Below are 13,115 nucleotides of genomic sequence, written 5' to 3' on the forward strand. Positions count from 1 at the left end.
GCCTCCAGGCGGGTCTCCTGCCGTCCTGGAGGTACCCCTTCGAGACGTGGAGCGAGTGTGAAACCCCCTCACGGCCGGCAGGAAGCGCGGCTCTACGGAAAAAATGTCCCGCCTGGTTTACCAGCCGTAACTGCCCGCCGGGTCGCGGCTGCAGGACCGCGGCCGCTTGCCTCCCCGCAACAGGCACCAGGGCGGGAGGCAGGCCCGGCCCCGCCGCCTCGTTGCTCAATTTTTCTTCCCTTTATAGGAAAAATATGCGCGGGGCCCGGGGGGGCTGCCCTGAGTCACCGGGGGCCGCCGCTCCCGCCCACGCCCAGGGGCCCGGGCCGGGGCGGGGTCTGCGCTGCCCGCCGGGGCCGGGGCCGGGGCCGGGCCGAGCCGAGCCGAGCCGAGCCCCGCCGAGCGGCTCGGGGCCCCGGGCGCGCCGCCATGACGGGCAGGTAAGGCCGGGGCAGCCCCCGGGGAGGCGGGCGGGGAGCGCAGGGCCGGCCGCCGGCCTGGCGGAGGGGCAGAGCCGCGCTGCCCCGCCGCGGATCGCCCCGGCCCGGGGAAGGGCAGAGGGTGGGACGGGGACGGAGCGGTTCTGGGCTGAGCCCCGCTGTGGCTCGGGCCGCGGCAGCCCGCCGCCGATGTGCCCTCACGCCTCCACCACACACCGAGCGGCTCCTCCGGCCGCTGCCCCCGTGCGCTCGGTGACCTCTTTGGACTGGCCTCGCGGATACGTGTTCCGAGAAGTCCATAGATCTGGAGTTTGATTCTCCTCCCACGCTGTCTGACGGTGGGGAGCTCTGTAATGTCCCTGAATTGACAGATGTAAATGAGAAAAGCAGCGGGGAAAGCGTTTGCTCGCATCTTCTGAGGGGTCACACAAGTGCTTCAGTGTCTGATCACTTATTTTCCCATCTGTAAAATAAAACTCAGATATTATGAAGCAGTTTGAAAATAAGCTTGATTTTGTAAAGTGTCTTGAAAGACGTGAAGAAACTATATTAACAATAGTAGGATGCTTTTTCTAGTGTAGTCATCATCCTGAATCCTGCTGTCGTCGTGATTCTAAAGCACTGTTGTGACCAGAAGCCCTGATACAGAGTAGTTTGTCTCTAAGTATTCACTCTCTTGTGTAAAGTCTTGATGTCTGGATTGTGCAGCTGCTTACAATTACTTGATGTATATCACATTTGGTGGGTTGTTAAGTATGATAACGCACTGAATAGTTCTGTCCTCACCTATCATTTTGACCAATGTTATTTTTGCTGTCTGTGATGACAAATTGTTGTTGATAGGTGGTTGTACATGCTTAAAAAAAGGTTTTTGCCTCCTGTCAGAAGGTTACTTTTTTTTCTCTGTCTAAATGACCACTTTTAGTTCTTCTGATGTGTCACATAGGTGTGTATTTACAAGTTCACATAAATTTCTCAACACTAGAGGAAGAGTCTTAAATGTTCACCGGTCATGGTACCCGTGCACCTCCTAAACAGAGACAAGAAAGAGAGGACCTGGGAAGAGTGTTGTCTATGAAAACCCAACTTACTTTATTCCCGTACAGCTTTGGTGTGGTACTGTTTAGAATGACATGTTCAGCTCGGTTGAAATCACGCAACTACAGAGGACAGTGGGAAATGACTGCGCACAGCAATCCTCGTCTTTTCTCCTGTGCTTCTTCAGAAACTTGCCTTTTAAGTTATAAGAAGTTATTACTGTGTTCATAAGAAGCGCTGACATGAAACATGAGGCTGGGAGGAATGTTCCAAGGAAGCTGAGCAGGGAGGGAAGAGTGCACAGTTCTCCAAAGTAAAGCAGGATTTCTGTCTTCTTTCCTTCCAATGTACTTCAGAGGGTTGTTAAAGTGAGCAGGCATTGGCTTTGCTTTTGAAGTCAATTGCATGAATGCAAGTGTTACTTAAATTTTTCAAAAACATTTATACTGGAAAGTTTGTCAATTATGAACACTTGTGAATTTCCTAGGGCAGAGTGATTATCTTAGACTGGCTGTTTCTCAGCGAAACGAAACCTGCCTTTGGTTTTCAGTGTCTGGGAAACATTGGCATGGCTCAGCACCTTGCCTGACTGATGCCGTTTGGCGAGCACCGTGTTCAGCAGTGGTTTCAGGGTAGGCCTGACTCTTAAGTCACGGGAAGCAGTTCAGCATGGAGAACAGGCTTCCTTGGACCAACCTGTGGGTCACTGAGCAGAGCTCTCGCTAGATGTTGTCTGATGTTTGTTACGTGGTAGTTCTCAAAATCTGCCTACAGTATGTAGACATGTTCTCAAGCTTTTGAGATTGAGGGCTTCTGAGGTGCCAGAAGGAGATCAACTGCTTCACGGCTGGAGCATCTCCACAACACTGAGCAGTGGGAACCTTCCAGAGGCAGGAATACGACATAAACATGTCTCTAGTCTTGAAACAGTTGACACACCAAAGGGGATGATTTTGTTGTGTTTTGCTCTGTAAAGCGAGGAGGATGTGCAGTGCTGACACGCAATTATTTTTCGCTTCACTTTTCTTGTCAAATAGGAACAAGTAGGAACTCACTGCTAGGTACTGTGATTACTGATGCATTATTAGTGATTAAGATAGGTGAAAAATAAATCAATTTTCATTTTTAAGTGTTCCGTCCTTTTTAGCTGCAGAGTGTGTCTTCTGAATTTAAGTAGCTACAGTAATTTGATTTACTGATAGCATTAGGGAAAAATATAATTTCAGAAAATACAACGAAGGATGTGTACTTCTATATATTCATTGTATAAAATTATTAGAAATAAGTGACTATTTAGCAAGTGAAATCCAAATACTACGTGTATCCTAGTATGAGCTTACATTGGTAGGATGTGAGGATGTGTTTTATTAGAGAACACTGCTTAGCACATCACTGGAATTTGCAAATGCTAGAGCTGAATGCCGTGTCTTGGCAGAGCAGTTTTACTTCCCTGTATCTTGATGTTACAGCCCCTAATTCCAAGAGTAGTCTGTGGTTTAAAGGGATGCTGTCAGCTTAAAAAACAAAACAGCCTCTGTTTGAACATAGCTATTCCAACTAAGATCAAAAGATAATAGGACAAAAGAAATTAGGGAAATATATATTAATTTTGCTAACTTACATATTGTTTAACTACATTTGGAAATAAACTCTGAAAGATAATGTATTATACATATTATATCCAAGTATATATAAACCAGCATGTTTCTTAGCAACCTTTCTGTATTTTGCAGTGGTGAGTAAAATGCAATTTAGATGATTTTTGGTGCCTTTAGCACCAAATGCTACAGCATTTCTTTACAACTAAGTGCATGAAGACAGCTTCTGTACTTGATTTGGTGGGTTTGCTCCATCTCTTAATTTTTGCCTTTTGGAGTATTGCTTTTGTGTGTGTCCCTCTTTCCCTCTTTCCCTCCTGTGTCTTGCCTAGTTTTCTTTGTTGGTTGTGACAGAATCATTCCTAAGAAAGGTGAGCAGTGAATGACCAGTGAGCAAAACATTGTCAAATGCCCGAAGTAGGAAATAAAACAGAATTGAAGATAATTTCATTAAGACTTTACTGCTGTGCTGTTGCTTAGGGGACATAACGGTAAAAAATGCCTGTGCTGTATTGTGTTGAGTTTGGAAATTAGTATAAAGATAATAAAAAGCCCAAGGAAAAATGTTCCCTTAGTGCATGTTTCAGGGCATAATTATTTTTGTGAGAGATCTTTGTCATTACTATGCTTGGTCTAATTGGGATCTGGATACGCCTATGTACTTCCTGCAGTCAACAAAAGAAGAACAGCTGCATTTACAGATACGCGTATTGATTGTTCCTAATCCAGTTGAGGTAAGAAATAAGGGTATATTATTTACAATTAGCCAGTTTTTGACTAGATGCTTTTTAATTCATTACAGAGCTGCTGCTGTGCTTGTGCTCCATTTTATGAAGTAATTGCAAGTAAAAAGGTTTAATGGATGAGGAGGAGGCAGAGTATAAAGGTTGATAGTATTAAAAAAGGTTCTTTGTGCAGGATAGAAAGTACCTGGATCAAACTAATAGATGTCTCATCTGAGTTATAAGCAGCCATTTCTACTTTTGGTTTGGAAAAAAATGTGGTTTTAGTATTACCATTTTTCCATCTAAGTCTGTTCTCTGAGACTATCCAGATGCACTTTAACTTGTTGAAGGATCCCTCGTAGTCTGTTCTGGGGACACAGAGGTGCTTCCCTGAGGAGAACTACTCGTTAGTGCCTGAAAGGAATCTAGCTGCTTTCTGCTCTGCTTTGGCCCAGAAAGTAATCTGCTGTAAGATTTTGTCATTGACCCTCTCTCTTAAAAGTGATCTGTCAAGAGGGAAAGAAAACCAAAACCGTGCATTTTCACATTTTCCCTATTTATGGTGCAGGACAGTAAGAACAGGAATAGGAGCACGTGTGTGTTTGAAGGGAGGGAAGACAGGATGGTTATTGTTTTGGTTCCCCCCCCTTCACTCCCCTTGCGTTGTTTTTTGAACAAGGGACTCACAGTTGTCTGTGGAAGATTGGCTATTTGAAAACCAGTAAAATCGTTCTGTAGCAGCCAGGATGGTAAAAGCTTAGGTGTTTGAGAGGGGAGGTGAGTTTTGGCCAGATTGCTTAAGGCTGTGGGAGATGAAAGGGCGCAGTGGCTTGATATTTTGCTTTGTATTAGAAGTAAAAAAGGTGACTTAAAATTGCATTATAAAGTGTTTTATCACTTTAAAAGATCAGCAAAATGACTCATTTTGGCGGATATTTTTATTCTTCCTTTCCATCAACTGGTTTTTATTTTTTACAGTTCCATTATTCTTCTGTTCCATAAAGTAGGAATGAATAAAGAACAAATGCAATCTGCAGAAACCAGTAGTGGCAGATTGCTGTCAGACCTGAAACTTGCAACGACATGTAGGTTGAATTGTAGACTTTAGGTTACTGAAACGATCATGTTCTCTGTTTGTTCCTTTTCTGGTGGATCCCAGTAAACCCTTCTGGTTTTATTTAGAGAACAGAAAGGATCTCTGCTGGTTAACACTTACCTAATACTTATGAAATCATCACGTCTCCTTCTTTTACTTGTTTTTCCTTCTACAGCTTGCCAAACTGTAGTCATGGAAGGCATTTCACTATCATGCTACAAAAATCCTCATTTTTTATAGTTTACCAGAAAATAATATGTTGGTAATGACTGTTGAGATGGGTTTCACAGTGATGCTGATCAGATGACACTGATTCAGCTGTGCACATTGTCCTCCATTCCTTTCCCTTTGTTCTTAAAAACTGACTTCTGTATTCTCGATTTTTTTATTCTTTTTATCCTCCCTGCCCACTGTGCCCGAGCCCTTTGTGCTGTGTAATCCTTTATCTCCCTTGCAGGGGTGGGTGGAGAGGGGGAGCGTTAGAAAGGGCGAGCTCCTGGTTGGGGCCCTGCTGGGTTCCCTTCCCGGCAGAGAGCTCTGGAGGCTGGAATGCCAACTATGTGCCTTCTGCCTGCTGCCTGACCCTGCAGCACGCGGCTTCTGCAGGCTGCAGTGTGTTGGCGGAGCAGGAGCCTTTACGCTCTTGTTTCTTGAGACGTGCTTCATCCAAGTGGAAGGAATGGCTCTGCTGCTTGCTGTGTCCTCAAGGCACTGCGAGATGCAGTAGCCAGCAGGCAGCCACCGTAGAGCTGCCACGGGCTGATGCTGAGCTGCAGTAAGCTAAAGTGCTCGTGGGCAACAGATCTAGTCATCGGTTTTGCTTTTCTGTTTTTCTCTGTTGCTTTGGTCAGAGTCTTCTTGAATTAAATGGATTAATTACGAGGAGACTGAGGATTTTTTTTTAATACAATCTTATCTCCTGGATGATGGAATTTGTACAGGTACGGTATGCCAGTCTAACGGAACTAATTGCTGGTGCAGACTCCTCGTGCGCTGCCTTCAGTAGGTAATTACCAGTGGAATACAGGAAAGAGGTTGTCTGATGTTGAAGACCGTAGCAGAATGGCAGATGAAGTGTAAGAAACAATGCCTGAGCAGAAGCGTATGCATCCTGCTTTAGCTCTTCTAAAATGTAAAGGCAACTCCCCAAAGGAAGGTGACTCACTGAATATCAGTGCTGCTGGTGTTCTCTCCAGTCACCTCTCTGCATTCCCCTCCACAGTGGCATTGGGTGCCATGGCTGGCTTGAGGCTGCAGGGGCTGGCATCCTCCAAACTGTACCAACGCCGGCAGGATCGGCTAAGTGGCACAGGGTCACTCCTGAGCAGCAGGACAGATACAGCAGCTGGGAGACGTGGGTATGTCTCTGAGGTGAAGGGAATGGTGTTGATGAAGCATTTCCAAGACTTGATAGACGTTCATTTTTGGTGGTGGGTTGTGCCTTTTTTTTTTTTTTTTTAAGCGGGAATTGTATGCACACAGCAAGAGGGGATGAAGTCTGTTTTTATTTCCAAGAGGCTTATGAAGGAAAGGACTTTCCTGACGAGGAAGCTTTCAGTTTTTAACAATAACAGGAAAGCAGTAATGGAGAACCTTTCCCATTTGGAAGCACTGTGCTGGACTGTTCAGATCCAGCGTCAGGGCTGGTCTCGTTAATGGGGAAGTGTTTAGGTACTGTGAGAATAAAGTATTTCTTTCACTGTTTGTGAAATGCAGTCATTTTTCAAAATGCTGATACAATTTTACTGCGCCTTGATTTTTAGGGCTCAGTAGTCTGTTTATTCTGTAAATAGCAGAAACTGAAACTTTTTCTATCAGAAACCGAAGCTTCTAGTATAGCTGCTTCTCGAGATTATTTAGAGCATAGCAGGCAAAGCTTCTTAAGTCTGCCCAGACACCTACATGGCTTGGCTCACTGGGTAATTTTCCAGTGTTTCAGGCTAAAATTGAAATTGTCTCCTCAATTTTCATTGAAGTTAGCTTTGGGTAGAAATTAATTAATATTTAACAATGAACAAATCAATTCAAATGTAAGTAATTTACTGCATTTTGGGAGAATTGTGAGCTGCAGCACAAGTACGGGATGTGAAGTCTGCGTCACTGGCAATAGCAGTGAGCATGCAGCAGAGGAGATGTTCTTCTGGCAGCCAGAAGTTTTGCATTTCAGTCTTTTCTTAGCTAGAGATAGCCCTGATGCTTACCCACAATAGGGCACTTGGTTTGACCACTCGGTCTGAAGCCTGCATCCCTCATTAGAGTAGGAGGACAGTAAAGAAATGAGCCCCGTTGAGGGTAGAGGATGCTGTTCAGGAAGAGTAAGAAGCACGTAAGGGAGTGGTGAGAGAAAAGAAAATAAGCATTGAAAAAGCAGCAAAGAAACAGAACTGTAACAGAAAACCAGCGTGACCTGATAAGAAGGATAAGGAGATGATGTGAGATGACAGCATTTTGAAATGTGTAATTATTTTCAACTGTTTGACTTTGTTGGTTTATGTCCCTTCTTCACGCCAAGGACAGTAAGCCAAAAGCAGTGTTGCTGCTCCTTGGTGGAAACTGATGAACCCATTTGAGAATGATGAGTTTTACTGGTGCTGGTGAACGCTCATCACAACATGGTCATTTTAGTTCCTTTGAGACTATGGAAGTGGAGAAGGGACATACAGAACGCGCATGTGAGAAGTCGTTTATCGGGGACATGGTGCGGGTGAAGCGGTACATGCCTGATAATAAACGGGTGGTTCAGGTGTGCCAGAGGCAGAACCTGTTCAAAACGTGCACACTTCTTGGTTGTCGCTGCTTCCCTGGGCTGGGGGAAGGCTCTGCTAATGCGTATCTGTTGAAGTAATCAGTCAGGGGTTACTGGAATCGAGTGTTGCACTACACCGAGGGCGGCTACTGAGTACTTGTAGCATGGGACCTTGTCCGCGTGAATACTGACAGATTGCCATTGCTGCTGCTGGTCTCAGAGGTCTGCCTGATGGTGGTTTCCTGTGCAGGCCAACTGTACAGACACTGAGGTGTGTTCTCAGCTCAAGTGTGTGAAGCAGTGGAATCGTTTTGCTTTTAAAATCTGTCTTCTACAAATAGCAAATTGTTGTAGCTGGTAGGTCAAGGAGTGAGTGATGAGAAGCTATAAAGATTTTTCTCCATATTGTGACCATAAGTTGCATTTGTATGTTTTTCTTAATTATCCCTATGATAAAATGTTTATTTCATTGGGAGGTTGGGGGCTGTGTAGTCAAGAAGATATGCTGAAAGGCAGAAGGAGAAATTCTGAAAATGTTCAACTATGCTCAGGTTATCAAATGTACAACATATCACACACTTAATACATGGGAATGCTTTTTTTTTTTCATCACCATTTTAGGACAGGTTTAATAAAATCATTTTATATTTTAATGAAAAATAATTTGAGTTTTGAAAATCACATAACCTATTAATAATAACTATAAAGAAGTTGAGCTAGTTTGAAAAATGTATCCAGATAAATGTTAACTACAGTGAAGAGATTTTGAAAGAGTGATAAGAGTAGCTAAGGGCTATTTTCCAGCAGTTCGTGACCTGATACACTTCCTCTTTCTTCTTATTTTTATTGGTCATTATCTGTGAAATGAATCATAGCCTGGTATTGTCCCAGTAAATACTTTTTTTTTCTCCTTTGGTCTTTGTCACCATTAAGGACTTAAAGCCCAAATGCTCACCCATGCCAGGGGGACGGGAAGGAGCCTGGAGTGCTCCAGTTTTTCTCTCAGCTACTGGCTCCCTGATGCAGACACATGGTGCTTCTTGGTGTAGTGGTTTAACCCGGCCAAAAAGGGTAAAATGCTTGTGGGTTGAGATAAAGACAGTTTAATAGGACAGAAAAGCAAGGGAATATAATACTTATAGTAAAGGTGATGAAAGAACACACAGAAGAAGTGATGCACAGTGCAGCTGCTCAGCACCCCCTGACTGCTGCCCGGCTGCCCCAGCGTTATGGCCGAGCACAAGCACTTTTTTCAGCTTCTTACCAGTGCTGCATCCCTGGGACAGATGTGTAAAAAATAAGGTAATGTTACAGGAGCTGGAGCATTTTAACCAGCTGTCTTGGTGGTTAAATCCAACCCTTTTTTACTGAAGTAATACAGGCCCAATTTCCAGCATCTAGAAGAGAATGTGATGTAAGAACATGACATTTGACAGACAAAAGATGTCTGAAACTATTTGTGGAAAATAAATCCATATTGACTTCAGTGATCTAAGAAGATAGAATGCTTTCAAATCCTTCTACAGTAACTGTAGCAGCAGCACAGAATAGGTCTCCTAATAAACTTCCACTTCATACAAAGGACGATTTTTCTTTTGGAACTTGCCAGCAGTGCTGACACTTTACAACTAATATTTCTGAGAAGTCAACGTGTGAGAAACCCTCTCCTAATTATAATGGTAACTAGCTGGTTCCTGTAAAGTAGGCATTTTAACAAAGAGAATTAGTTAAAGGTAAGGCGCGTAATGATTAAAGATTGGAAGGCGTGTTGTTGAGCACTGGTATTTTGTTGGGTTTACACCGGACAGGAGATCCTCAGGATGCTGAGCTGGTCATGTTCTAAAATCTCTTCCTGCCTTTGTGTCACCCGCTTATTGTTAAAACAGAAGAGGATTTTATATTTCGCTGTGTTGCAAAAAATTGGTGAGCAAATAGAATGCCAGAAGCTTTGCACAGTGGTGACTGTCTTTTGTGGGAAGGACTCATATCTAAGTGTCTTAAGATTGTCACACAAATTCAACCTTCTGTGTTCGTGCTTGGAACCACCACCAAAAGGAAGTTTTTGGTGTTGCTCCTCCCCTCCCCGTGCTACTCTCACAAGTGTTTTTGCAGCAGTGTGGTAAACTGGGTCATAGAAGTGCTCTGAATTAGAACTGTCCTCCCTCCCCCTTCCAGCCTTGGTTAGTTGTATCCTTGATCTAGGTGAATAAATGCTTGCTCTGTCACAAGGGAGAGGACACACAGGGGTGTGTGATTGAGGGAAATTACTAAACTATGGTATATATGAGGGTGGAACTTTAAATAGATGCAAAGTCATGCCCTTATGGCAGTGCCAAAGTTGCAAATTTTAGCTTGACAATGATAAAACCTCTTAAAAACAGAAGCAAAGCTGTAACTGAAAAGACAGCGGAGAGGTAACGCTCGAGCTCTGACTGTTGAAGATCCATAGCTGCTGGTTTGTATCACAGGAGACACATCGCTGGGGGGGTTATGTACCGCTGTACATGTCCTGTGCAGCTCTCACAGCAAATTTCAGCTGCCCTGTAACGGAGGCAGAGAACTGTGTTGTTTTGGTTATGGGCTCTTTATTTTTCTTTTTTACTGGATCAGTAGTTTTTCTGATGCACAAGAGTTGCAGTCGTAAGCGTGTTTGCACAGTGGCAATTCTTGGGCAGTGCTGGCTGTGTCACAGTCACCTTCCTTAGGCCTTTGAGGGAATCTTGTCTGCAGCAACCAAGTTCTTCTAGTGCAAACATTTTCAAATTTTGTTAATGATTTCAATTTCCAGCTCTTTGAAGTTTTTGCTTTAAACTGGATTGCAAAATCTCAAGTGATTTTTTTAGCTGCACATCACATTCCACAGCTCGGAGTTGGACGTTTTGCATCACTACGCAGTGGGGAGTAAACTCATGGGGCTCTTGATGCTTCTGCAAGTGAGTGAGGGGAATGAATTTTTTGAGAGTTAAGACCTTAAATCCAGAGTTGTAGTTTATTCTAAGAGAGGACAGTGAGAACAGAACAACAGCACATTTGATTTTCACTCAGAAATTAATTTTCCAATAGATTTTATATTGTTTATAAGTTAGGGTTTACTGTGACACTCATTAAGACAGTTTTTTGCTCAGTTTTCTCCCATAACCCAAAGTAATTTCTTCACTGACGTAAATGTGAAGTTGTCTTAGTCATGGCTTTTGGCTAGCTCAAGTCTTTGAATCCAGGCATCAAAATCTTCAAGAAAGAAGCAGTATTTGGGGAGGTTGTATTTTGAAGTACTGTTGCATACTTGGTGCATGATTTAACTGGAATAGTGGCAATTGAAAGTAAGCTGATTAGATCAGAGGCATGATCTCTCAGCTTTGGTGCAAGCACTGGTATTTTTGTGTTGACCTAATCTTCTGCTACTCTGGCAGGATAAAATGTTCCTTTAACCCATGGATTGAGTTCACAAAGTCACAGGATTTCCTGCTGATCCGTAATTCTGGAGCATGTCCATTTTATAAAGCTCCTTCCTATTGCAGTAAGGAAACAAGTTCTAACAGGTTTCTTCTAAATCTGTGCTCCATACATGAAATGATGGCCAGCTCCCTTGCTCCTTGCCGCCCCGGGAGCTGTGGTGGCAGGAGGAAGGTGTGCCCGCTGCCTGCCCCGCTGCCTGCCCCGCTGCCTGCCCTTTCCAGTTGCGCTCAGAGCCCAGAGTGCTGGCATACGAATGTCAGCATGTGTTTGTAGGGATACCTCCGACCCGAGGAAAGAGAATCTGCTGCAACTGGAACGTGGTTTTTGAATTACTGCTCTCTGTAAAGAGATGTGGAAAGTAGAACATCAGGCTGTAGAATAGCTCTAACAATGGAAATGCAGCTTTTTACTACAGTAACAGTTACCACACCTTGAACAATGATGGTTCTGATCTCTAATGTGCAAAAATAAACAGTTTAAGTAGCTTTGGACATGAAAATAAATTCTATGATTCTATGATTAAAATAAAGGAAAATAAAAAACCTTTATGCCAAGCTATCTTTTATTGTATATACATATATTGTACATTGTGGTTCAGCAGAACTGCTGCAAAATATTTCTGAGATCTCTGATGTGCTGAAATTTATTTATTCCCTTGGCTATAAAACTGCTATCTTTCCAATGGTTAAAAGAAGGATTGTATCGAAACAAGCAACTGAGACTCTTTCCTCATCATAGTTTTTTCCATCCTGTTTTGGACACGAGATACAGGATTTTAAAACTGCGTTCTCTTATTAGTACAGAGAACTTAGATTACCATGGTGGCAAACATGAAACTCTCTTTGGAAAATATTAGGTTCATTCCACATTTTAGGGGAGAAGGATGAAACAGTGTTTTGCATGATTTGGAAGCGTGGCGCTTTTTTCTTGTTTTGTTTTGTTTTTAGCTTTGCATTCTGAGGAAATAAAGCTGGTGTTAACTGATACTTGCCAAGCCAGTCAGGGGGGTGACTTTCTTTCCAGACATCTTTAACCCTTTGACAGTTCCAACTAATTTGTCAGGAAGACAGAGACATTGTATGCAATTATTTTTCAATGAATCTTGTATGTAAAATGTATCTGAGGTACATAAGCTGCTTGGTAGAGGGGAAAGATCCTGTTAATTCCCACAGTGAAGGGGAGACGGTGGTAGGAGCTCGGTGCTTACTACACATTAGAAAATCTGAGAAGTGTGCATCCTGAGACCAGAAATCCTGAGAAGTCAGGATTTATTGGGTTTGCTGCTCTCAGAACTACTGGTTTATTTTAAATTGTGGGTATTTGGTATGAGGATGACATAATGGGGTGAAAGACTGGTGAAGCAGCCAAAAGTGTGCAATAGATATATCTGCTACATGAGTTCATTTAACCACAAGGGAGCTGGCCACCCTGTGTGAGTCGCAAGAACATTATTCCTAACTGATGTCAGTGCTGAATTGACTTGCTCATTGTTATTTTTTTTATGTGTAAAAGGGAGTTTAAAGCAATGGAAATGTGTTTCTAGGTGCTGGGGAAACTTCGATGGTATTAGTATACTCGTGGTTAGCTTGTGGCGTTGCTCATGTTCTTACTCTTGTCTTTATTCCAGTAATATGTCTGATGCTCTTGCAAATGCAGTATGTGAACGCTGCCAGACTCGATTTGATCCCGCCGAGAGGATTGTGAACAGCAATGGGGAGCTCTATCATGAAAACTGCTTTGTCTGTGCTCAGTGCTTTCGTCAGTTCCCAGATGGACTTTTTTATGAGGTGAGGTCGCAGACTGTGTATAAGAGAAGTATAATCAATAAAGGCAAGGATTTAGGTGAAAATTGTGGCAGAAATAGGAATTCTCTTCTTTCCTGCATGTTTAATTTCTTAGCCCTAAACCAATGTTAATATTTTTGAGGGCTTTCCAACTTAGTTTATTTTTTTTCTTACGTATTCCTGTTCATCAGTAAGGACAAAAGCTTTGTTCACTCTCTGGGTAAGAGACATA

At 43.1% G+C, this 13,115-nt stretch overlaps 1 protein-coding gene across 1 annotated transcript in view; it reads left to right on the top strand.

Annotated features, from left to right (window-relative positions):
- Positions 1-311: 311 nt before the first annotated feature.
- The window catches only part of LIMS2 (LIM zinc finger domain containing 2), a 32,294-nt gene continuing 19,490 nt past the window's right edge, over positions 312-13,115 (top strand). The window contains exons 1-2 of the mRNA XM_035334386.1: positions 312-440; positions 12,727-12,886. Of these exons, the coding sequence (XP_035190277.1) occupies positions 430-440; positions 12,727-12,886 (171 nt within the window). The 5' untranslated portion in view covers positions 312-429. The remainder of the gene's footprint in view (positions 441-12,726; positions 12,887-13,115) is intronic.

The sequence above is a fragment of the Oxyura jamaicensis genome, chromosome 9 (assembly GCF_011077185.1).
Source record: "Oxyura jamaicensis isolate SHBP4307 breed ruddy duck chromosome 9, BPBGC_Ojam_1.0, whole genome shotgun sequence".
NCBI classification, from domain to species: Eukaryota; Metazoa; Chordata; class Aves; order Anseriformes; family Anatidae; genus Oxyura; species Oxyura jamaicensis.